The sequence below is a fragment of the Platalea leucorodia genome (genome assembly GCF_965183815.1).
Source record: "Platalea leucorodia genome assembly, chromosome: 2".
Classification (NCBI taxonomy): Eukaryota; Metazoa; Chordata; class Aves; order Pelecaniformes; family Threskiornithidae; genus Platalea; species Platalea leucorodia.
The window spans coordinates 46709248-46734246 of NC_138824.1; the positions used below are offsets into that span (position 1 = coordinate 46709248).

The 24999-nt window shown below is 40.4% G+C and overlaps 1 protein-coding gene across 2 annotated transcripts in view; it reads left to right on the forward strand.

The window, feature by feature from the left end:
* SLAIN1 (SLAIN motif family member 1) overlaps nt 1-24999 on the forward strand; it is a gene marked incomplete at both ends in the record, with an annotated part of 53818 nt that overhangs the window by 11929 nt on the left and 16890 nt on the right. The window contains 3 exons of one of the 2 annotated variants that reach the window (XM_082303958.1): nt 20070-20219; nt 22127-22276; nt 24512-24850. In XM_082303958.1, coding sequence (XP_082160084.1) covers nt 20070-20219; nt 22127-22276; nt 24512-24850 — 639 coding nt within the window. Of the gene's footprint in view, nt 1-20069; nt 20220-22126; nt 22277-24511; nt 24851-24999 lie in introns of those variants that run through there. The other variant, XM_082303959.1, reaches the window with a different exon arrangement.

Here is a 24999-nt window from a genome sequence, read left to right on the forward strand (position 1 = left end):
GAGAGGTCTTGTAATTGTTGGTACTAGAAGTTATGATTAATCTAATCTAACTTTAGTAATTAAAGTTAGATACCTGGAAAAAACTAGTTGTCCATTGACTCTGAAGAAGCCAAAGGGCAATTCTTCTCACCTGTCTCACTCCATTCTTAAGCAACTGTCTGAACTGAGTCTGGAGATACTAATTTCTCTCCACGAATTAGAAAAAATTCCTTGGGTAGTACTTAACATTAGAAGGAATTAGATGACAATATTCCTTTGTACTTTTAACAAATCTTGAATACCCTCTGCATTTTGCAAGAATAGCCCTGGTGCCTTTCATTCGGATATGGTTTCTCATTGTCTCCTATTTCTTCAGTCCTGGCACTTCAGACCTTGCTCATAATCATTCTGCAGAATCGGGACAAACAGGACACTTGGGGTTTTGTGTGTGTTTTCACATACTAGTAGCTGATCTGAATCTTTCTGATAGGCGCAACAATTGTGTGCCAGAGTCAATACACTGGTGAAGTAGTTGGTGTAAATGCTATAGTATGTGTCTGCTGGTCTTAACTGAGATACATGGGGTATTGCTTTGTGTTGCGTCTGAATCACCAAGGAAAATCTGGGTGATTGAATCTCCCCTGGAAAGATTTTTGGTGTCTCAGTTAAACAGAGCCAGACATGGAGCTGTTTCTGTTTATCTGACTGTAAGTACCTTGTCCTTGGGTCTCAGGCATTTATTATGTGAATTCATAGAACATGATGTGGCCCAGATTTATTCCACCTAATTTTAGGCATGTGTCTGCTACACCTAATTTAATAGCACGGTCACTTTGGCTATGATTCATTTATCTTAAAGGTGCGAAGTGTAATTTGACATGCTCTTGGGTCCTTGACCTATCCAGATGGGTATGATACAGGAGCTGTGCAACAACCTCGCTCATTTGAACCAGCTGGAGCACCTCAAATGTCATTGCGTTCTGCTTTTAGACAACTGAATCGTGTTCCTCCTGTGTTGTGCTGAAGAGTGGGCTCTGCTCCAGACTCTAGGTATTTAAATGAAGCTGTCTAAACATATGAGGTGTGTTTAGAGTGGCCAAATCGGGTGGACTTCGAGATGCAAGGGAGTGCACTGATCTATTTCTCCAGAGCTGAAGTTGTTGGAGTCTCAGACCCAGGAGACTCCTCCTCTCCGGTCCACTAGCTGTGAGGCTGCTGCACTTCCCTGTTCCCAGGTCCAGCCAGTTGTACAGATGAGCCTTGCTGGTAGATCTCACACCACACTCGTACATGCATACCCCAGGGACCTGACCTCTAGACCTGTTGTCCCTGCAGTATCCAGCCCCCAAACCTCCAGTCCTATCCACTGGCTAGGCTGACTTGATGTTTGCTGGCATCTCACCTGCATACTCATAAGTTAGCTGTTCTAGACCAAAAGTCCCTCCAGTGTCAAGCCTGTAGACCTGTAGCTGCTTGATAGCAGGTTCCTAGACCTCAAATCCTGCTCACTGGCTAGCGCTGTTTGAAGTTTGCTGGAATCTCTCATGTACATGGCACAGATGACACCCTTGGCACAGAGAAATAGTCAGAAGAAAAGTTCAGTATGAAGTAGAAAGAGGCTGATCAGGTGCAGGGCTGGCTCAGACCAGTGGGCTGACCAGCAGCTAGTTTCCACATGGCCAGTGCCTCTCATCCCCCTTCTCTTCATTTCCCATGCATATTCCTTACCCATTCATTGTGATTCCCTCCTTTCTTTGTCCTTGTCACCTCCTGAATAAGCAATCTGTCCCTAATTCCTTTTGCCCATTGTTCCCAGTTTTGCTACATCTGTACCCAGATTTGGTATTTCTGGTGCTGTTACCTGAGTCACCTCAGCTTTACATGGTGTTATGGATGGAGTTAACGAGGCACCGCTGACCTTGCAAGACTCTGCCCCCAAAGGTCCCTGATGCTCCCCTTTAGCTGCCTGTGATGTTCAGTTGTTTCTCATGGAAAGCCCCTCAACTCCCTGTGAGACCCGGCCATCCCTTACGGTGCTGCTGGTCGCTTTTGGCAGCTTCACAGCCTGTTCCTTGTTACGTTGAACAACATCTTGTGTCCGGTCCTGTGTTCCTTATGTTGCGTCCAGTTACCTTCACCTCTCCATTGACTGTAATCAGAGCTTAGATGCAAAACTTACTGGACGTTGTAGACACTCAGAGGAAAGGTCTGTGGTATAGCAATGAATGCCTGAAACAGTCCTATGAGAGAAGGCTGATTTCTTTTTCTCCTTAGAGATATATGTCTAAGTGTGTTAAATTTTTTTTTAATAAACATTGTTTTTATCAGTAATGAAATTAATCTCTTCAACAATACATGTATTAACATTACACGTGACTTTAATATATAACCTCTTAATTTGATGGAAGTTCTTCAAGAGTTTTGGAAGGAAAATTTGTAGTTCTTTTCTAATTAATTCTGGATGTAGCTTCAGGCTAAAGCTTTTAAATTATTAGCATGTTGGCATACGGCTCTCAAAGTTTTTCATGCGTCATACAGCAGTATGTATTCATTATTTTGTCTTCTGCTTAGAATTGCTTTTTACATACAAAGAAACTCAGCACGCGCTTTATACTGATGCTATCATGTCATTGAAAAGTTATCAGCACACAAGAAAATAAGTCATGCAAGATCACTCGCACTTGCGTATTTTTAGCACGTGAATGGACTTTAAGTAGCATTAACTGCTTGCCACTTATTTTCAAGTCACTTGAAAGCCATGTAAAGATTTGTGTCAGAAATGAAAGTAAGTTGTTAGGGCTAGGGGCTGTCATTTGTTTTATCCTTCTGGAGTGGCTCATATAATGTAATTCTAATTTCATTGGGCTCAAAGTACTACCACAGTATAGCCTTAGTAAAAGAGTAGGATTGAGTATTAAGTCTTAAGAATTTGCATCTGACTGGTAGCTGCTTTTTTTTTTTTTTTTAATAATTTTAGAGTTATCCAGCACTTGATTTTTTTGTGATTTTTGGCTTCAGGCAATTTTTTTCTTCATAACATGTCTTAAGTCTGTTATGGGTGCAGGGAAGGATTTTGTGACCTGTAGTGTGTGGGTGATAGCAACTTAGTCATCCGTTGTGTTGTTGCCTGCAAATACAGAGGACTGGGCTCAGCATCCTAACACCTTAAGGTCCTTTCTTCCTAGAAGTCCACCACATCCCTCAGGTAGCTCTGCGAAACACTAGCAAACTTTCTCAGTGTTCTTTGTTCCTCCTTCCCAACCCACAGGAAAGGCAGAGAAGAGAGCAATTTGTAGGCCAGCATGAAATAGGATAAGATGGAGGGAATCATTGCTTCAGCCTGTTCCTCCATGGTGTCACCAGTTTTCTTTTTTGTCATTTCTGCTTCATGTGTTGCAGTCCTATAGCCAACGTTAAGAGTGCCTCATGGTTGTTTCTTAATGTCTTTTGAAACACTGGGTGTGAAATACTTGACTGTCATCACAAATGAATCTTTATTTATAAATAAAAAATAAATTTCAGTTTGTAAGTAGGCACATATGTTCTTATTGTGTTGGTCTTAGTCCAAAAAAGATTTTGTTATTTTTGGCCTGTGTGGCTGCTGATAAATCTGAAATAATTACTTGGAAGCAACAAATGGTTTTTAAGAAGCAGCTTGCAGAAACATCTCAAACTTTGTTGTCCAAGCCCATTTCTGCTCCCTGTGGACATGATTGGTTTTGGTCATGGAAATGCTTAAAAGATACTGTAGAGTGCCTTTTACCCTGAAAAGTAAGACTTTGGCAAAAGGATGTTGCAGCAGCAGCATAATAATTGTATTGATGGTGCTTCTGCAACTTGTGTGCTTTGACGGTTGTCTTTAGTGCCGTTCTTATGCTTTCCCTGTTGTACTGTACTCTTGGTCGATAGCGTTACCCTCCTCTCTTCTCTGTCAGCTTATACCTACATTACTTGTTTGCGAGGAGCAAGGATTGCCTCTTTGTTAAATGCTTGTACAGTTCTTGCTGCAGTATAGGTACCTCTGGGAGGTACTCACAAGGCGAAGTTTACTTAGGGGGTCTCTCTCAAGATGTATGAAATCACCCCAGAGGAGCTTAAATTTAGGAATGTTCTCTGACTTAGTGCCAGGAGAAATCAGTCTTTCTCTAGGGAGTCTGAAGAGACTATTCTCTCTAGGGTAAAAATTGTCATTGCAGAAGCCCTGATCCCCATAACAGTAATGGTATCTGTATCAAACATCTATATGTCATTTTACCCATTTTTTTGAGAAATAACTATCTGGTTAGTGCTTCTTCATGTGACTCTGGGTTGGTGTTGAATCTTAATTCTACACGAGGATATGTATTTTGAATACTTTGTTGTTCAGAACTCTATATTTGGCAGTCACTTAAATCTCTATCAGAACTCTTCTTAATCCTAAACTTTCATGATGTTTTTCCCCAGTTTGGCATTTTAGAAATATGAAAAACCTATTTTACAGTATCTTTTATTTTTGAAGGGTTTGGTATCTTTGCTCTGCTTTGGGTAATCGTGTTAACACTTTCTCATAATAAGCACATAACTGTGACACCTGCTATATTTATCCAAAAGCCATGGGGGTCCTGGAGGGTAGTGCTGCTTTTGACCTCGATTTGAGCTTAACTTTTAGCTTTTCCAGTCTGATTCAATATAGGCAGCTGGTATACTTGTGCAAAGAAAAAGGAACGTAGCATCTTGGAACAGGGTGTCAGAGTCAGAAACTGTAGACGGAGAAGCCCCTTTGCAAAACTTTCCTGCCAGAGGTTTAACCTGTGAATAAAGATGGCAGGTAGATACATGTAGGGGAAGCTGTAATGTTTCTTGGAGGTAGGGGAAATTCAAAACTAACCAGTAAGGTTAGAAAAAAATGCAGTTTAGGATTAATGTTTGAATTATTTAGTCTTATCACGTTATGATAAATGATCAAGAAAGTTATATCACAACAGATGCATATATTTGGATTCCACCTGGTATGTAATTATTATCCTATACCATTAAGAGAAGGACGGGAGATTGTCCTTCTGAGTCTGTTACTTACAGAAGGGGTTCCTTACCTGTTATGCTTACCTCTGTTGCAGATGGTAATGTACAAAAGAAAAAAGAATTGTGTATGCTACCAGAAATTTTAAATTTAGGAAATGTAATTAGCTGTATTTTTCCTGCAGCCACCTCTTTACCTGAGAAAAAAATTACAGCTTTGACTGGAATTACTGTTAGCATATCTGTTTAGCAGTATAGTACATGTCCACTTAGGAGAACTGTCGTACATCCTGCGTGCCATATGGAAATGAAGTTCTCTCTTATTAACTGGAGCAAAACCCTAGCTACCTTATCTGAAGTAGTGTACTAACCACCAGATAATAGTTGTCTTTTGGTTTGCCTTTAGTCCAGTGAATAGACGAAAGGAATAGTACATCTTCAGCAGAAGAGCGTGATAGCACCTTGTGAGTAGCTGAGCTCTCATCTGCGAGGGGAGTTGAACTAATACCTGTTCTTTTAAGTCAAGCAGAGAAGGGATAAGTAGTCTTGCTCTTCATCCTAGAGGAGTCCCCAAGCATGGACTTAGAGTGCAAGGGTGAAGGCACTGCTTTATCTTCCTCTGTTTTGTGAATGGCAGCTGAGTCCTCCTTGAAATCTATATAAAAAAAAAAATCTGTTTATTCCATAAAATAATCCTTTCAACATGCTTTTAATTTATTTTTGTTTATACTGTGGTTGAATGTTTGCCCTAATTATTACATATTTGTGAAGAGTTTTAGTTGATGTGTTGGGGTTTTTGTTTTGTTTGTTTTTTTTTTTTTCTTCCCTGGAATGGCACTTTTACTACCATCTCCTCCAGTCTTTTATTCAACTCCTGAGACCAAAGCTGCAGAAAGGGAGGCTGTCCAGCAGAGTTCTGTGGGACTGCTGTGATTGCGATGACTCAGCTTCTGTACTGAATGCACAGGAAGATAAATACGATGGCACTGACGATCCTAGACCTACCAGTACAAAGACACAAAGGCTCAAGAGGTCACAAAGAGGCTGTTGTTCTCTAAGGGATGAAAACAGCATTTCCAAGAGTGGATGCACTGCTGCCATTGGGGTTTTAAAACTGCTTTTGGCTGATTAAACGTCTAATGTACGGTTGCAAGAGATTAGGGAGATTTATTTCTGCGCAAAAAAGCCCTATTAGGTTAACTGGTTTTGAAAACAGGCAGCCTCCTCAGACTGAAGTTAAGAAAATACATAAGACCTGTACTTTTTTGTTGTGTAGAAAGCAGCTTGCTGACAAGATAAAAGCTTCTCATGTTCTTAGTAGCCTTGAAGGGTACGCCTGTATACAGAGCATATACAGCACACAGAAGACCTCACCCCTCCTTGCTGTGTTATCAAAACATAAGTAGACCCTAAGAGTTGATCCTGTCAATGCATACAACGTGTCTACACCATGCAGAGGCATGTCAAACAGCCTGTCTCCAATATGTCCACACACTGCAGTGCAGTGCTGGATGGATAATATCCATCGGTATAGCCGTCACTTGGATCCAACTTGAATGAATGTCATGATACTCCTCATATTTCAACTTCCAGGTCACATCTCTAGCTACCATATATGTTTCTGTGTTAAACATGCTATAAGTGCTTTCAAGATAAAGGTTCATACTACTTTAAGCCGTCTTAAACTTCAGGCTTGAAATCAGGGACTAGTTGAAAAACAGACGTCTCCAGAGGATGAGATCTGTCTTCCTCCAGTGACAGGGAGGGAGAGAAAGGAGCATAGTTGGTTTAGTAGGACTGGAGGTCAAATTTGAACTTTGAATATTAGTTGAGGACGGAGGAGGTGCTGCATTTTGCAAAACATTCTTCCTCCAACTCTCCCCTCCTGTGTGGCTAAAATTCAGATTGGCTTCCCTACCATAGCTTTTGTAAGAACTTTTAGTCATCCAACAAAATGTATTTCCAGCCTTTACTTATGCTGTGGTAAACTGGAATTAATTCTGTTGAAAGCAGGCCTTCCACCACTGTAAAATTAACCTGAGACAAGAATCAAGTGAAATGTCTTCAGTCTCATGGTAGGAAGGGAGGTAACTAAACAAATAGTATTAAAAAAATGGTGTTATGATAATCTTTTGTAATTACATCCCATGTACTAGATAGAAGTAGTAGAAAAGTTATAGTAGTAGAAAGGTAGTAGGAAAAAAAAAACATGTTGGTCCAAAACCTATTGAAATCACTTAAAGTCTCTAACTGACTTTCTTGTGGTTTGTGTATTGTCCTTATGTTAGTTCCTTAAGGTATTTTGCCTACTAGTTGTATGCTTTCTGGGATGAATGTCAAATAACTTTGAGAGGAGTCTTCTGCTTTCTATTTGAGGTTAAAAATATGATAAGCTGAGATTCAGTATTTATTGGTTCCCACATGACTAAAAATACAATAAGTTCATGCACTTGATTTGGCTGGCAGTGATCAGTACAAACTAAAACTCTGGAGCTTGATTCCCCATAGTCAGAGATTTTGCTTGAGGAAGACTTTGAAAAGCTTGCTGTGACACCACAGGGTTCTTCTGACACACATTACGGACCTACACGTGATATTCTTGCTGTTGCACAAGTGTCGGGAAGGTCAGGTCTGTGCTGGAGACCTGAATGTAGCATAGTTTTGTTCATCAAGAATGCAAAAAGACGTGAATCCATAATCTGCTTTGGCAGAAGTCCCTGATAGATAAAGATAGATAGATAGATGTAGAGATATATCTATATCTATATTTTCTCTTAAGTCAACTTTACCACCAGATACTTTTTAGGATGATGAAGTGCTTACTTAAGTGCATAGATTGATGATCATGGGCCCATATTATGAGCAACCCCCCACCCCAACATGCATTATATAGATATAGATATATGTAGATATATGTAGAGATATATATATATATATGGTTGTTCTGGAAAATTTCCCTTTTATTGATATAACTTCGTTAGTTCATGGCAATGCTTGTAGAGTGTTGATACAAAGAACAAGTTTCCTGAGTGATGTAAGAGTCATTACAGGTCCTACTGTACTGTATTGGCAAAATACCCCCGGACCAACAGGCTTACTCAGTCTTTATTCAAAGAATTGAGTGGATGTTTGAAGTAGACTGGTTTGGGGAATCAGGTGTCTTTAAACTGCAAGAGAGATCCTGGGGAAAAGCATTATTATTGTAAGTAATAGTTCAAGCAGTAATCTGACAGAGAACTGTCCAAAAATGAATTTACCTTTAGCAGCTTTTACTGCAACTGAAAAAAAATTGTCACTGTAGCTACGTGACTTGTACAGGGGTGGATGAAGCCCCTCTGTGAATAGGGGACATGAAACTGCTTCTCCTTCCCCTTGGGTGCTGAGGCAAACTCCACATGTAAGGGTAGCCCCAAACAACAGAGCTGCATGGCTGGGCAAGAGGAGGACCTGTAACAAGAGTCATGTACTAAGTATGTGTACCAGATGGATTAGTAGCTTGAAAGCCTGCTCCTGAATAATAGATAACCATGTCCAAAGAAGTGGCAGGCCAGATTTCTCTTAAGTCAACTTTACCACCAGATACTTTTTAGGATGATGAAGTGCTTACTTAAGTGCATAGATTGATGATCATGGGCCCATATTACGAGCAACCCCCCACCCCAACATGCATTATTAAGCTTATGTATGATACTAGGTTTCTCTCTTCATTGATCCAGAATCTTGGCTAGCGAGGGTGGTGAGTTAGAGGGTTCAGCAAGGCCCAGGGAGCATGCCCAGGAAGGTTTGTAGAGCTACAGCTCCCCAGATCCTTTCTGTACGGTGGTTTGCAGAGTCTCTCAAAATAGGAACTCTAACTAATCTCCATCTCAAAGTGGAACGACCCATCCTTGTGATTTGATACTGGGACAGCAAGTGCTTCCTCTGGGGCACAAGGAATTTCTGCCTCCTCTGGTGGTTAAGGCAGTTTAATTAGCATTTTTGTTGAATATCTTGATTAGATTATGGGCGTGGCATTAGACTTTAAACTTTGTTTCTTTACAGCAGACCTGAAAATTAGTGGCATAACGACACATTTTATACAGCAATAGGAAATATTAACTGTGTATATTCTGGCCAGCACTCTATAGCTGTATATAACCTTTGCACAGGGACAACTGTAAAATACAAACCCTACAAAAACCCAATTTCAGGTGGGTTTGCCAAGACTGCACCTCCTTCCCCCTCCATGAGCATATGTCGTTGCTCCCATTACAGTAAAGGCACCTCTCAGAGATGACAGTATGGCAGTTTTGAGTCAGAGAAAACAGATTTAGGTCCTCCTTCTATTTTTGGTAATGCTCTGCTCCACAGAACTGTGGTGTTAATAATCTAGCACAGTAGCTATCAAACTGCTGGTCACCAGCGCTTCACTGTGCGAGAGCTGCATCCTGGCCAAGCATCTCTGATGAGGATGCTGCAAGTACTGAATTGTGGAGGTTGCGGAGGTGACTCCTGCAGCTACATACTCCTTGCTGCTGCTTATCTGCAGACATTCCCTTGACTCCTTCAGACCTAGAGAGAATATGTCATACTGGTCTGCGGAGCAAATGTCCCCTGGACTGAAAAGGTATGGGTTGTACGGCAGACAAAGGTTGCCAGGGCTCTGCAAGTAGCAGGCAATGAAGAGATGTCCTGAGACCCAGGCACACTATTTCTCAGACCTGGGAGACGCTTCAGACCTGAGAGCCAGCATTTAAAGAAAAAAACAAAAAGACATTTTTCAGTTCAAAATCTAGTTCGTTTTGCTATTTATGGAGTATTGAGACAAACAGAGCATTTAAACCAGCGTTGAGTGATTGCAAAATATACTTTCCACAGTAGTCTCTGGGATTTTGCTGTATCACACTGTAACTGAAATATAGATAGAGCAGTTACCAAAGGTAATGAATTCAAGAAGGAAAATAAGGTTGCGATGAGTTTCACAATGCTTAGGCAATGAGCATGAGATTTCTGGTTTTGCTTATGGTGACGTTGCAGAATATGAATGCCTTTTTCACAACAGTAACATTAGAGTGCATGTAATCAATGACAGACCTGTGATTTATAAAGGAAAATGTAAACTATGTCACAAATCTTGCCAACCAAAATGTTTTCCCTTTGGATTAGCAGCAATGTTAAGCAGTAGTGAGTAAAATGTGATTCATGCTGATCATGATGCTCAAACAGCATTAAAGTGGTATGTGTGTCATAACTTTGCTTAAATCTAATGCTTTGCTATGCAGTAGACTGCAATAGCAATGTCTGTGTGAAGACACCTGTTTCATGTTAGAGGAGTGAAGCCACCACTCATAAATTAGTATGGTGTGAAGCTTTCTGCAAGGTTATTTGAACTATTTGAGACCAGATTAGTTACACCCTCCAGTTTGGGTGCAGCTAGCTGCTAGTGAAGCTGTGCTGATTGTCGCAGCGACATTAGTTTCTTGCCATGGTCCTACCTTTCTCTAGGTAGATGCATCAACCTCCTCAGAGCTTCTTTAGGGCTCTTGGATGCTCTGCTCTACTGTACGGAACAAACAAACCTGCAAGTCTCTTGTGGATCCACTACATTTGGAATAAGATGATCTTAGGTTGCTGTGGTTGAATCTTCTTCTCATCCCTTTACGCGGGAATGTGACCCGCTTTCTCTGTGGCAGGGATATACGTCCTGTTCTAACTTCAGTTGTGCCTGCAGGAATTGCTGCCTCTTCAGATCTACGAGCTGAGACAATTACATGGTGGTTTCCTTGCCCATCTCAGTCAGTACATGCTGGGTGAGTTTAACCAGAGACCTGTTAATTTACAGCCAGAACAGGCTGAGGCAGGAGGTCTTTCTAGCTGGCACGGCAGAAGTTGGAGGAAGAGAGGCCATCTCGTCTAGACTGTGCTTTTTCCATGAAAGGTTGGACCAGATGATCCTTGAGGTCCCTTCCAACCTGGTATTCTATGATTCTATGACGATGTTTCTGTGGTCTTACGTGCATTGTCTGCACATCACGGTGATAGATCTTACTTTACCCATTGAGTGATGTTGTAAGGTGGTTACCATTTTGTTCCCTTTTTTGATTGTTAAAATACAATGCGAGTGCTGTTGTTTTGCTCTGTGCTGTATCTGTAAGCAAACAATCAGTGTCAGACTTTGAGTTCATCTCACCCGCCTTCAGACACATGGTAGAGGCTGTTTTCTGACAAGTGTTTCTTTTGGAGGTAACATTGGCTTCAGCAGCCCCACATTCCTGCTGCTGCTGTTTTCTGCTTTTCCATCTCTCCCTTAAATGCCCTGGTACAACTGGGCTCCATCTTCCTGGTAAAGGGGATTGAGGAACTCTTTTCCTCGTTTAAAAAAAATAAATTAACAAAGAGATATTTTTAATACAGATCAGATAATTGATCTGATTTAGCATGAAGTCTTGCATGGACAGTTGTACTTGCTGGTGCAGTGTACCAGTACAGCTGAGAGGGTGGCATGGGGAGGCTTGGGGTAAAGCATTAGCCTGTACAAAGGTAGCAAAGGTTCCCCTTTCAACTGGAACTGCTGCCGAGAAAGAAGTTCAACAGCTTTAATTGAATATTTACAGCTGTTTCAGTACGATGGATGGAAGCATTGCAATGCTCTAGCGCTGCAAGAGAGTTGCCTTTTTCAGTTGCTTAGAAAAAGGGAAAATTGAATGCAGTCTCTGAAATCTGTTTTTAAGCTCTGTTTATTGTTCCCTGTAATGAGTGCTGTCAGAGTGAATTTCGTTTGAATATATGCAGATATCTGTATCGGAGTCAGTCACACTGGGCTGCCTTTGTAGGCAGTGCAGACAAACAGGCACAGCTCGTATCCTTTTAAAGTGGAGGCGAGGTGAATCATGCCCTGTCCTTTCTCTTTGGAGTATATTGCATCCCGTGGTGACTAGGTCAGCCATCAATGTCTATGCATAAGAACATCTTTATTGTGTGTGTGTGACACTGGATCCTGCATCCAGAAGCACCATAAATAGACACTAGAAGAAAGTGAGAATATGGGGGAAATAGAATACATGCCTGCCCTGGCACCCTCGCAGATGTATTTCCAGTTCAGAGGCTGACTGAACCAGACGTGAACTGATTTAGATGTGATTTATTAACCTTTGGATTCCTCTTCTGTGAATTTCTGTAGTCTCCCCATGTAAATTTTTGCATTCACAGTGCCCTTTGGTAAGAATTCCTTGTTTTGGAAGGCTCCTAATTCCTTATTTGAAGGCTCCGAAAATTAACTGGGGTAAACCTTCTCCATAATGAATGAAATGCTGATCGTTTGGCAGAAGAATCCGGGGCTATATATTTTGTTTCAGGTTACCTTATGTAGTAATACACAAGAACGAGTCTTCTGCTCAGAAAGGTATATCTTATTACAAACTAGCTGAAATGTGAGAGCTTGTATGCTCATGGGTTCTGGTTAAGAATACACCAAATGGAATGAAAATGCATCAGACTGGCAGTTTACATAAAATGGCACTTGCTGCCTATGGGAGCTGGGGAGGCAACAGATATTTGGGTGCTAGGTCATGCCTAGGGCTTAATACTTCAGTGTAATACTTGTCCAGTTTCTCAAAAAAGGGATGCTGGGAAGCCAAGTTTGGCTATTACCTCTGCTCGGAAAATTTGCTTTCAAACGTCTGCATGCAGGGAGAGTTGTGCACACAGAAAGAAAATGAATGCTGAGACAATTACATTTTTCACAAAGCCTCTGTGCTTGTCTGATTATATAGCTGTTCAGTAAAAAGTTTGCCTTAAAAAAAACAAGAGGCAAGTTAAAAAAAACCCAACAAACCCAACAACAAAAAACCCAACCCTCCAAAGCGCATAGCTAAGGCACAGTATCCTTTCGTGTAGGAGTTTTGTAGGAGGTAGCTCATACCTCTGTTTCATTTCTTTTCTAGTCTTTTGAATACTTTGATGTCATAAAATCATTTTAATGACAAAGTTGAGTCGGAGAATGGTGGTTAGAGCCTTTCTGCCCTTCAGCACACTGCGGTTGGAAAGCAACGTGGTCATTTTTCTGGTATGGAATGTGTCCAAAGACCATTTTCAGGTCAGCCTTTCACTGAACTACATTGAAATAGAGTAGTCGTGCATCTGTCTTGAAAAATATATACATCTTCCCTGCTCACACTGATAGGTAATCATTGGCACAACTGGAATGTGTCAAAGTGCGTCATTCCTGAATCTTACTTAGGTTTACATTTTTGTCACCAATTGCAGTATGCCAAACACCACTGCTGATTGCATTGCTTTGCTGTGCTAGCTGAAAGTCCCAGAAACTACTCTGATTTAGATAGGCTTTCTGATTGTACCTTTAAAAGAGGTCTATGCTATTTTTGCTGGGGCAGCTCTCAAGGTACGTGAGCTGTTGCAGTTCTATATATTTAAGCAGTTGTATACCAATACATACCAACTGAACTGCTTTCTCATTCTACACTAGTATTAGATCCTTTTATATCATTTTTCCAAAAGGACTTCGTTTATGTGAATGAATTGGGAAACAAACTTTTTCAGGCACTCCCAGTTTTCACATACTCTTAAAACTAACATTATTTTTCAGTTTTCCTAAGCTTAGAGTAAAGTGGGCAATCTTTATTAATTTTCTCAGCTCCTCCTAATCTATCACTCTATCCAAACTATAATGGCTATTATTTTCATTAGACATTTGAAGCTGAGCTTGATTCCTTTTTATTATTTTAAATAGCACAAGTATTTAATCTCTTTTTTACTGTACGTGGCAATCCTGTATATTGACTATTAAAACACTGTGAAAACTTAGAATTTTGTAGAGAAATTACATTCTTGCAAAAGGCAACCAAAGGAAGACATTTCATTGCTATGTGGTTTCTCGCTAGCTGACCTATGTTAAGAGCTTCAGAAGCCATAGGATTTAGTGTAGAAAACGAAAACCAAAGAAAAATGTTGGCATATATTTGATTAGTTGTTGTAGTCTAATTATGGAGGTTCAAGGGTAAGGATGTACACTAAATTGTATTTTGGAGACGCCTATTTACTGACTCTTGAAAGGAGTCCCCTTGTGTAGTCTACACTTAGGGGGTTTCTCTCTGCTATCATTGCAGCTGGGGAAGAGGGGGTGCTTTGCCTCTCTTGACCAAGAAATCAAGAGACAGAAGCAGCAAACAAGCCCCAAGAGCATTTTGTGAGCTGGATATGGCATTGCAGTGAAATGGTTTCAGGCAGTGACAGATTGAATGTGACTGAAAATGTGCATTAAATATACGAAGTGTAGCTCTGTGCTGATGGCAAAGTTTCTACCATTAGCTGGGTGGCTGAGGGAGCTACAGCTGTGGTTAGGAAACCGTACGTGCTGGAACAAGCTGTTGAGATGACCGCGGCTGATGGTTGTGGGAGACTGGAACGAGGAGTGTGCTGCTTGAAAAGTCGAGACATTCGCTGTACAATAGCATTCAGCAAGATGGGAATATGTACATGCCCCAGACTAACTTCCAGTTTTACAGGTACAAATCAATACTCTTACAGTTACTAGAGCTGAAAACATTGCTGTCTTGGGCACTGAACTCGTAATCTTGTAACTAATAAAAAAGCACATTTTTCAAAAGAGTAAGTTTTTAGGACTTGTAATTGCAAAGGAAAGCTTTGAAGCACCGGGTTCAGATAAACCCTGAAAGATGTTACAGTCCTCTTTTGAGCACAGAAGCCGAACACCTCGCCCTGTGAAGCAGACTTAAGGATTGCGTGTACTTCTACGGTCCGTGTGTTTGGGAGCTACTGAGGTACTTGAAAGACAGTATCTACTTAGGCTTTGCTTTCAAAACTTAGCTGCCTGAAGATCTGTTGCTACGCTGTGGCACCACAGTGTCGGTTGCAGTCGAGTATTGAGCACCTCTCTTCTGTCTCGGACTGCTTCAAGTTCTTACAGGAGCTCTGGGTTTTCCAGGGACCCGAGTAAATCTCTTCAGGCCGGTGAGTAGCAGGAGCCCACATTTCCCGCTTCTTGAGCAAGTGTCCCAACAACGGCACTGTTGAGCGAGTAGTGGGACTACCTTCATCTCCTCTTCCTCTGTCTTTTCAAACACATTAGCCACTTGTCTGTTCCCAGACGTACGTCTAACTGCAGGAGGAGTTTTCAGACTCTGAATCACTGTTTTACAGGGATGGAAAGCAAAGGTTAAATACCTGTCTTTGGGAGGGAGATACCAGATAGGCCTCACTGAGGTGATACCTCTTAGCCGGTTCAGATATTCTTATCTACATTACGGAGAGGGTTTTGAATTCCCTTCTAGCACTCTTGAACTTCTCTAGTGATTAACAAAATACTCCTGTTTCCTATGCAGGACTGTGCACTTTACTCCTGAGAGAGGTACTTTGCTTTTAAGCGTGGCTGCTGTGCAACCGTGCACGTGCAGAACGCACCAGGGAAGGGGTTTGGGTTTCCTGCTCCGAGGAGAGTGTGTGGTGCTCTGTGTCCAAAACGTGCAGCTACTGGATTGACAGTACTGTAAATATTCCTCCAGTTGCTGGCTCAGAAGAGCGTTTTTGTTCAGGCTGTGTAATTAGTACTCATATTCAAATATCTGCATATGTGCAATTTAATTTATTTTTAGCTTGAGCTTAAAAAGTATTTTTGACTCTGGCCTGTAGCTAAAACTTAAGCTAATTGAGTGAATAAACAAGCTAGATAGCACCTCAGATATAAATTAGTATGGTTAGTCAGTAGTACAACACAGTTATTTATGACTTTATTTTCTGTCTTTATAGCAAAGAAATATTTTTTATTTGTGTCGCTTAGGGTGAAAGTGAGTTACCGTTCTGTCAAACTGAGTTCACTGAGTTTCATAATGGAGTTATGAAAATTGAAGGTGTTTAAAATGTGCATGTACTTCTTTTGGTCTCTTGCAAACCCTGATATCCTTAGTTAATATAATGTCCTAGGTATATCTGATTCATCAAGTACAGGACCCGTACTTGAACTGTCTGTGTTTACATCAGTGTAACCCCACAAAGTTAAAACAACATAATGAGAATTTATGCTGTTTATACCTCGTGTCCCAGCTTATGAACATTCCCATTGATTTGAATAGCAAATTTTGTTCTCACTTTCAAAAACATGCTTCTATATATGTTTAGAAATCGTGTACCTTATGCAGCTTAAATGAAAAATCGCTTTTAGTAAAGGAATTGCTTTAGATATGGTACAGCATGCTCTGGTTTTGCAGGGTGCTCCGTTTCTTTTGAGCCATGCAATTCTGTAGATGTTTACTTGTTCGGGTTTTCATGTGAAATTTTCCATCAGTTCTTATCAAATGCTGATTATTCACAGGAGTCAGTATGGTGAATATTTGTATTTATGTAGTTGCTCATATTTTTCTATGTAAGTTACTATTCTTGTCTATTTTAGCATTTTGATATCTCCAGGGAAGTTATGAAAGCAAGGTCTTAATTAGTTTTTAAACCTTCAGTTGTGTTAGTAAATATTTTACTTATGAACAGGCTTACTTGTTGATTTTATTTTTTATAGGAATGGTTTTGTTTGATTATGTAGTCATTTAGACAAGTCCTTTTTTAAAATACTAGAGTATACATTGTGTAACACAGTATGTTATCAGTAGTCTAGTTACTAACAATTGGTCAAAACCAAGGAAATCATACCCAAAAAGTTGGGCACTTCCAATCTAACTGTAGGCTTTGATGACTGGGACAATTTGTGCTTATTGTGTTAGAGAATATTAGTTCCTTTGTTGTTGTGAAAGACTAAGGGTTTCATGCTTCAAGAAGTCAAATTATTAATGCATTTAACCCTTTGCCATCAGTAAATCAAATGGATTTTTTGGCTTCTTTTCTCTTTGTGGTTCTTCAGATGCCCCTGCTTTCCTTTCCATGGCTGGTACTTTTTCTTCCTTCAGTGCATCTTCAGTATAAGGTACTCAGAGCAGGATTATTCATGTTTCTATTCAACTGCAATGGTTAGAAACTTGCTTTGTTTTTTAAAGGTACCTGAGTTTCTTATTTCATTTGTGGGCAACCAGAGTTGGGCCTTTAAGAGAAAACTACAAATATTGTAAAATTCAGAGCTTAATAGCTGGACCTTTACATACAAAGTAAAGGTCTTAACAACATTGTCTCATTCTCTGGAAACAGCCTGCTGGGAACGGATAACGAATCCATGCATACCATAGTGGTGTTTTACCATGCTAACCAGAGCAGTCTCAGAATCAGTTTGGAGCAAAGTAACTATCCTAAAATGAATACCCATTGCACAGATTTGGGATTTTACAAATTTTACATTAATTTATGTATTTGCCTAGATGTCTGTAGAACTTGCTTCCTACATACCTTTTTACCATTTTGGCATTAGCACAAGACTTCAGTAAGTCTAATTTTGCTGTCTTATTAATACTGCAGAAGTACACAATATGTATTTTGATATTTCCATTTGAAACCTAATGAAAACATTTTTCTATATTTGATTCTAAACAATGGAGTTAATTGTATGCCTAAACAGTGTCAATCCTTTGCTGATGCTTAAATACTATGAAGTTTTATTTTAGGCATGGTGGCAAAAGTTCTAGAAATGGCGATCTTTTAGATCGGTACATCTAGAGATTTAGAGAGATTAGTGTAGATAGAGTTTATTGGCTTCTTCATCCATCTTTCCTTGAGAACACATGCGATTTGAAAGAGGAGTTTGGGATCTGGTTTGCCATAAATACTAATTACATTCTTCGTGGGGGTTCTTGCTTTCAGAGTCACGATAACTGTTGCTTTGTGCTTCGTGGGCCAGCTCACAGCAGTTATTGTAGAGAGTAATGAATGATGTTTATTTGTGCTGTACGGTTGACCACATCTGGGGGTGAGAACACACTGGCAGCTAATTGGCCTGGCAAATGATCAAGCTGCTACAAAAGAGGATCTTGTGTTAGGCAGAAAAATAAAATCACAAGGAACTGTCATCCCTTGCTCCTTACTGATGGTTTCTAGTGGACGTGATAAACATAAGCTGTGGATATGATATTGAGATCTACTCTATTTCGTGCATTTCTGTCAGTGAATGCCTCAAATCAATTTGCAGTTATTAACTCCTTGTGAGTTAATCTCATCTCCCACGATCTGTGTTAATTACTAGTTTGTAGAGTTGTGTCCATCTGCATTTGCTCTCCTTTTTGTCCTGGAACACTTGCGTATCTGACTTTTGAACTGGTCACATTAGTGAATGTTAAGGACAAATAACCCTGCCTGGAAGTCTGTGTCGTGTTGCTTGGCATCAAGCAATTTCCTAGAAGTTGATGCTGCCCCTAGCTAAGATCTCAGACCTTTAGCTTTCTTTAAGCTTGAAGGAACTAGAATCATGAAAAATGAGGGAATTGCAATAATTCTGTGATGAGGGGACAGCAAAGATCACAATTTGCATTTTTATATCTTACTACTCTGTAGTGTAGCTCCCTCCCGCAGAGACTGAGCCTCGCAGGTGCTCCCCTTCCCCGGCAGACTGCTTTGTGCCCGTGCTGGAACCAGGCGCTTGCCTTCGCTCCAGCCTTAGTAGCACAAGCGTGAGGAGTAGTAAAGGCTGATTATTTCTTACAAACCCAGGAGTACCTTTGAGTGGGACAAAGCAAAAGGAATAGGGAGGAAATAGCATCTTTTGGACTGATGATGAACCAATTGCTCCAAAAGGTTGCAAGGATGAGATTGACAGCCTGCCAACGAGACAAACCTCCCTGCTGTTCCCACGGCCGCTCCATGTTGGTGTTAACAAGAAGGAAGAATAAAGTTCTTATGTCCTGCTAAATCATTTTGTCGACAGCGAGGTTTTAAAATAGAGAAGGCTTCAATATTATTTCAATATCTGTGTTTAAAACAAGTGGATCAACAGGTCCAAATAACACGGCAGATGTGTGTTATTAACTAGCCATGTGATGGAAAAGAGCTTTTGAGGGCTTTTGGTTCCTTCTAGTTTTGAAAACTGGTCTGTGGCATCTGACATAGCAAAGTACACCTGCTAAGCATCAAGTTTATGCCATTGATTTCTAGACTAGGTATAGGTATGTTCCTAGTTCCCTCCCTTGTATCACTGCACATAACATCTGTCAGGACAAAATAGATCCTGTCACAAATAAACGTGATAGTATCATTTGTTTATCACCTGTACAATCTTTACTTGTATCTGAATAGGTTCACTGAAATTTACATTTTTAAATTTTTTCCTTTTCCTTCTGCTTAAAACAACTTTATCTCTACTATTTATTTATTTTCTGAAGAGTGTGTGGATATTGTTTATTTTACCTTTTGAATGCATGTTAAAAAGTAGGCAAACCAAAGGACAGTTGTATTCATATTTTACTGGATGAGCTAAGAAAATGTAAATTAAATAAGCATTTAGCTTTTTTGCCTACTGTGAGCTATCTGTGGTGTTACTAAGCAGACCAGATGCCTTGCAAGCTTGGTGTAAGCAATATGTAGAAAAAGAGGTGCCCTGTTCTATTATTTGGTTGATCCTCAAAAAACAATGAAAAAAAATGTCATGCTTATGTAATCAGGAATTTGACGCTGTAAAAAGAAGGAAAAATATGGTAGCCTAAAAGCTTGCTATGGGATTACAGTTGGTTTAGCACTTGATTGTTAAGCGTCTTTTAATGCTGTGTCTCTGAACTCTCATAACTGATAATTTAACTGCTAATTCAATTGTGTGATGATGGATTGCCATGAACAATTCCTTGAAGAGCACTACAAATTTCGTCTGTGTTTATTAACTGTAGTGGGTTTTACTGCCTCTGTTACTTTGTGTGTTGGCACACAGTGATGTGTGTAATAAACATATACCAAAAAGAGATAGAAATTGGTAAACAAGACATATTTGCTAGAAAACTTTTTGGAGCACACTTTTGGATGTAGAAGGCTGTGCTGATCCTCTGTTTTGCTGCTGAACTTTGACCATTATTTTCCTTTTGCCATAAGTAAAATACGTATAATGAGCAAATTAAGATGAGATGATTTTTCTCTCTAACAGCACTATTTATAACTGTAAATCTTTTTTTTTTTTTTTTTTTTTCTTCCCCTCTCCCCCCCCTCCTCCCTCACATCTGTAACAGCTAGCCGATGGCGGAACCTCTTCTCTACACCTGTCTCCTTGGCTTTTCCCTATAGTCCTGTTGCGAGACTCACCCCATATACCAATGGCTTTAATAGTCCCAGCTTCTCTAAAACCTCCAGTAAAGCAATACTAACACCTGAACGGACAGGTAATGCTTATCTTTTTATTGATTTATGGTGCTTACGAAGTTGCTTAATTGAATCTAATCTTGCTAGCATTTAACAGCAATACACTCTTCAGACGATTGTATATAGAGTCTCATCTCAGAGGGAGATTTTTTTAAAATGACCTGAAATTTGGCAGTTAACTGGTAGTGTAGGTTATCTTCTGTGCTACACAGCATGTTATAGGAAAGTGAGGCTAGTAAACAGAGCCTGTTTCTCCGTAATGGTTTACCTGAGAGTATAGTTGTGGCTGCATCATCTTAAACAGTCCCCAGCTTTGTCTGCCCTTTACTGCTCATTTTTGCCCTGCTGTGCCCCTTCCTTGTGTCTACAGAAACATTTGTGCAGCTGTGTGATGAAGTTGCAGGGAGAACTTACCTATTGTAAAAATAGCTGGCAGAATCATGGCTGTTTTCAAGCTGGCATTGTTGCTACTATCCAAGGTTTATTTTATGTTTGTCACTGATTTTCAGGGAACACAGGAGTTTTAAGAAAAATACAAACTTTCTGTGGGCTGTAAATTGCAAGGAGTTGCATTTTTCCTTCTTTGCGACAGGTATCAGGAGTCAATTTATATCTGTGACTTAAGGTGCAGTGGCAGTGGAGAATATAATCTGGGGAGGAGGCATTAACATTTTAATGCCTGGTGGGAGCAGGTGTGGTCTAAGAAGTCAGTATCAGCGTCACACTGATCTGTGCATAATTTTCTTTACAATGTGTGAAATCAGTGCAGAAAGCCCTGTTAGGAATATGGGCGCTGTGGGTGAGACACAGCTCCAGACTGAACACCTGGTGTAGGTGTCTGTGTATGATTGAGATGTCTGAGCTCCCCTATGCAATGGGATGTAGTTTAGTTCCTAAATGAAGGCATCTCATGCTATTTGAGGTACCCTCTTGTCTAGTTTCTCACTGCTGCTCCAAAATGGCACAGCTGTTACTACCTCTGCAAAACCTCGAGGACCATTGTAACTTGCAAATTTAAAAAAGCAAACACATTTACCCCTTACAATCCTTCCAAAGCAAAGTAATCCTTTGTGTGTCCTTTTATGTTGGAGGTATTATTAAAGAACAGCTGAATTTAGGTTGAATTTTAGGTGGCTGTTTTGAGCAGTGCTAGAGGGTGCAAACGCATCTGTGGTACAAGCACAGCTGATGAGCCATCGTCACAGTGGTTCTTGCCCTGCAGGCTGTGGGCCTCTGGTGGTCCAGAGGATATTAGAAAGTGATTTACTGTTTTATTTGAAGAACTTTAAAGAAAAGTTGGGCAACAACTAGCTCATGCAACTAATTGCAATTTAGTTGATATTTTACTATCATGCAGGGAAAAAGTAGAATCCAGAGGCCTCTCCAGAAGGTAGCTCTGTGAAGGAGGCAATGCTTTCTCTGTTGCTGCATAATGTTCAGTCTTAATTGTTATTGTCATTGATTTATCTGATGATTATAAACAATTAAAGAAACAGTAAAATTTAGATAAACAGCTCTGATGTGAAATCTTGAGTACTGAGCAGAAGGTGACGCATACACACTTGCTTTTCAGAACAAAGTAGGGAGAACCACAGTTCCATAAGAAGGATTCAAATGCAGATGTGTTTAGACTACGTAAACTAATCTGAGATGTATGAGAACCGTACTGGGTAAATTATTCATTGTCTGGGCTATGTGATGCTATTTTGGGAACAAGCAGAGGAATTCATGATCCATTATTACACTTAATACTCCTCACGAGTATCAAAGCCCTTTGCTAATTGTTAGTGGATTGCACTACACTTCTGAAAGTTTTTATCTGTTATACAGAAAATATTTTAAGCTACTGTAACATAAAGGGCAGATAGTTGTGAATGAAAGATAGCCAGACATATTCACAGAGTAAAGGTTATGTTTTCTTCCATAGGTTACATTTCTAGGAGTTCCCCTTTGAGCCCACAGTCATCAATAGACAGTGAACTGAGCACCTCGGAGCTGGAGGATGATTCCATCTCCATGGGATACAAGCTGCAGGACCTCACCGATGTTCAAATCATGGCTCGTCTACAGGAGGAGAGTAAGTGGCTTTTTTTTCTTCTTTCAAAATAGTCTGAGGGAGATTACCCATAACAGTCAAAACTGCTCCAGTCTGGTCTCAGTCAAGTGGATCTTTCTTAAATTGTGTCGCCTCTTGAGTCACAGGTGGAAAAACTCTTCACCTGCATGGAGAAGGTGTGCATGTTGTTGGGTTCAGGTTAATGGTACTGGATCTTTCAAAACTTGATGCTTGTATATTTCTGAATCCCAGCTGGTAGCTCCAAACCTGTTGAGTACATTTAGATTTAGAAGATTTATAATGTCTTACCACATCAATTAAAATAATTTTATTTCTGGGGAGGGAAGATGCTAAAGCATTTTTCTCATGCATACATTTCATGAGAAAGGTAAAAATAAGCAGCTGTCATGGATTTCTTTGCCTCTACTTTGATTTTCTTAATTGTCAAATGAATTTTGAAATTAATTTCCCTTTAAATCCTGAATTGGGGCATTTAAATTTAACATTTTGGTTTGAGACTAGTGATTATGCACAAATCTGAGCCCAAAAGCCCGTTTGACATAGATTATAGTTTTGCTTGATAGTAATTTTTGGAAAATGTCTTTATTCATAAATAAAGGGCATTTGACTTTAGAAGTCACTCAGACAGTAAGTGCAGTATCTTTCTCGCTTCCTATTAGTGCCAAGTGAGACATCAAGAAGGAAATGATGAGATGAAAAACAAGAGAAATTCAGAGATGGTGACTGAAGGAAAATGCCAAGTAATAAGTGATTAAATAAAAATAAAATGTGAAGAAAAAATTAGAGCTGTAATCTGGCTGCAGCAACCAGACCGAGCAGGTCGGCACAATCGCTTGTCAGCAGTTGAACTTGCTGAGCATCTGGTAGGACTCGTTATGTTCAGCAGAGAAATTAGTAAGTGTGAGACTTTACGAGATAGCTAAATTCTCAGCTGGCAAATGTGTGTGGTCACAGCTCAGAAAATATCTGATATTATGTGAAAGTTATAACAATTTAAAAAAAAAATTATGACTCTCAAAGATACGAAAGATTGTGTTACTTAAACGACAGCTATTATCATCTCCTACAGAGTGAGGCTTAAAAAAGACTTCAGGTACTTAGCTCCTTAAGGAATCAGGTCATTGGTAAACTGGAAGGAAGAACGCTGGTTTTCTTCTCATCTATGTCAGGTGTAATGGTTGTGTCTCATTCTTGTGGTAGCAGCTGGTACAGAACGTTTGAGTGCGTGACGGTTGTTGTCCACTTAATCCCATGGAAAGTGGTTGTGTTATACGTGCACGCAGGCACGCTCTCTTCGCAGCCATGAATAGAAGCTCCCACTCAAGGGCCGGGGGGGAAGGCATATTAAGAAGTTTCCATTATGAAGCAAAGACATCTGTCAAAGCTGAGGGCTTTTTGTAAATCTAGGGAAGTCGTTATCCGCAGCTATTGGCGGAATTACTTGGTGCCTGGAAATACAATGTACATCCCCCTTTTCCCTGGCTGCTGCACAGTCGGGAAAAGGGGGATGTACAAGGGCTGTGGATGTTTCCCTCTCACTTGACCCAGAGCAAATGTGCTCTTCTCAGGCAGTGCTAATAGTGGGGTGGTTTTCAAAACCTGGTGTTCTCAGAAGGGGGTGGTAGGATGCCTACCTGTCTAAAACACGGCTGTGTTACCACTAAGCCTTGTCCATGAGACTGGCTGCTAGCAGGAACTAATTCTGGTTCAGGGAGGTTAGAGAGCCAGAATAGTTACATGGGTCTTAAGTTTAGGAAATATCATTGTCAGCCTTTTCATTGCATCAATATAAAAGTTTAATAGCAATAACTTGGAAAACTAATAGAGTGAGCATTAGTTCCTCTAATTAGGAGTGTTTAAAAGTTAAATACTTAATCCTCATGTAGTCTTTCTATTGGCAGAGAAATAGGTGCCCCCTTAAGGCAATTCATCTTATGTTGAGAGGCAACTAAGACATCTCACAGGTACTGCATTTTGCGGATGCCTGTATTCTTTTTTTATTTTTTATTGAAAAGGGATCTCAAGGGAGATAATTCAGGCTTAGATGCCTGCAAGGTAGACACCGAAAGTTAGATCAGATGAATCCTACCTCAGATCTTCAGCCTGGTGACACTGTAAATCCAATTCTTGCTGTAAAATCATGTCTACTCACCTGCTTAGTTTTCAAGTTTGAAGTGCATGTTAAGAGCTAATCACTTAACAGAAGCCGAATCATCCTTTTCTTGGAATTTACAGGCCTTAGGCAAGATTATGCTTCGACTTCAGCATCTGTGTCAAGGCACAGTTCGAGTGTCTCTCTGCACGCGGGGAAGAAAGGGACGTGCGGTGACCAGGAATACGATCGCTGTAGTCTTGAGGACGAGGAAGAGTTTGACCACCTCCCACCTCCGCAGCCGCGGCTGACTCGCTGCTCCCCCTTCCAGAGAGGGATTCCTCACTCACAGACTTTCTCCAGTATCCGGGACTGCAGGAGGAGCCCTACCTCCCCGCACTTCCCTTCCAATACTTATCAGCAGCCCTACTACTCTCCTCAAGCCCAAACTCCAGAGCAGCAACCAAATAGGATTAACGGAGGTGGGTTGCATGCTTTTCTGAGAAGTGATCTTTTCTCTGTGCAAGGTGCCAGTGCCGTTTTAAAGATCGAGTTGTGCCAACAGAGTGAAGTGCGTTTAGTGCATGACAGCTAGATCAGTCCGTGCGTTGTAACAAGCAATTGAAGCCTG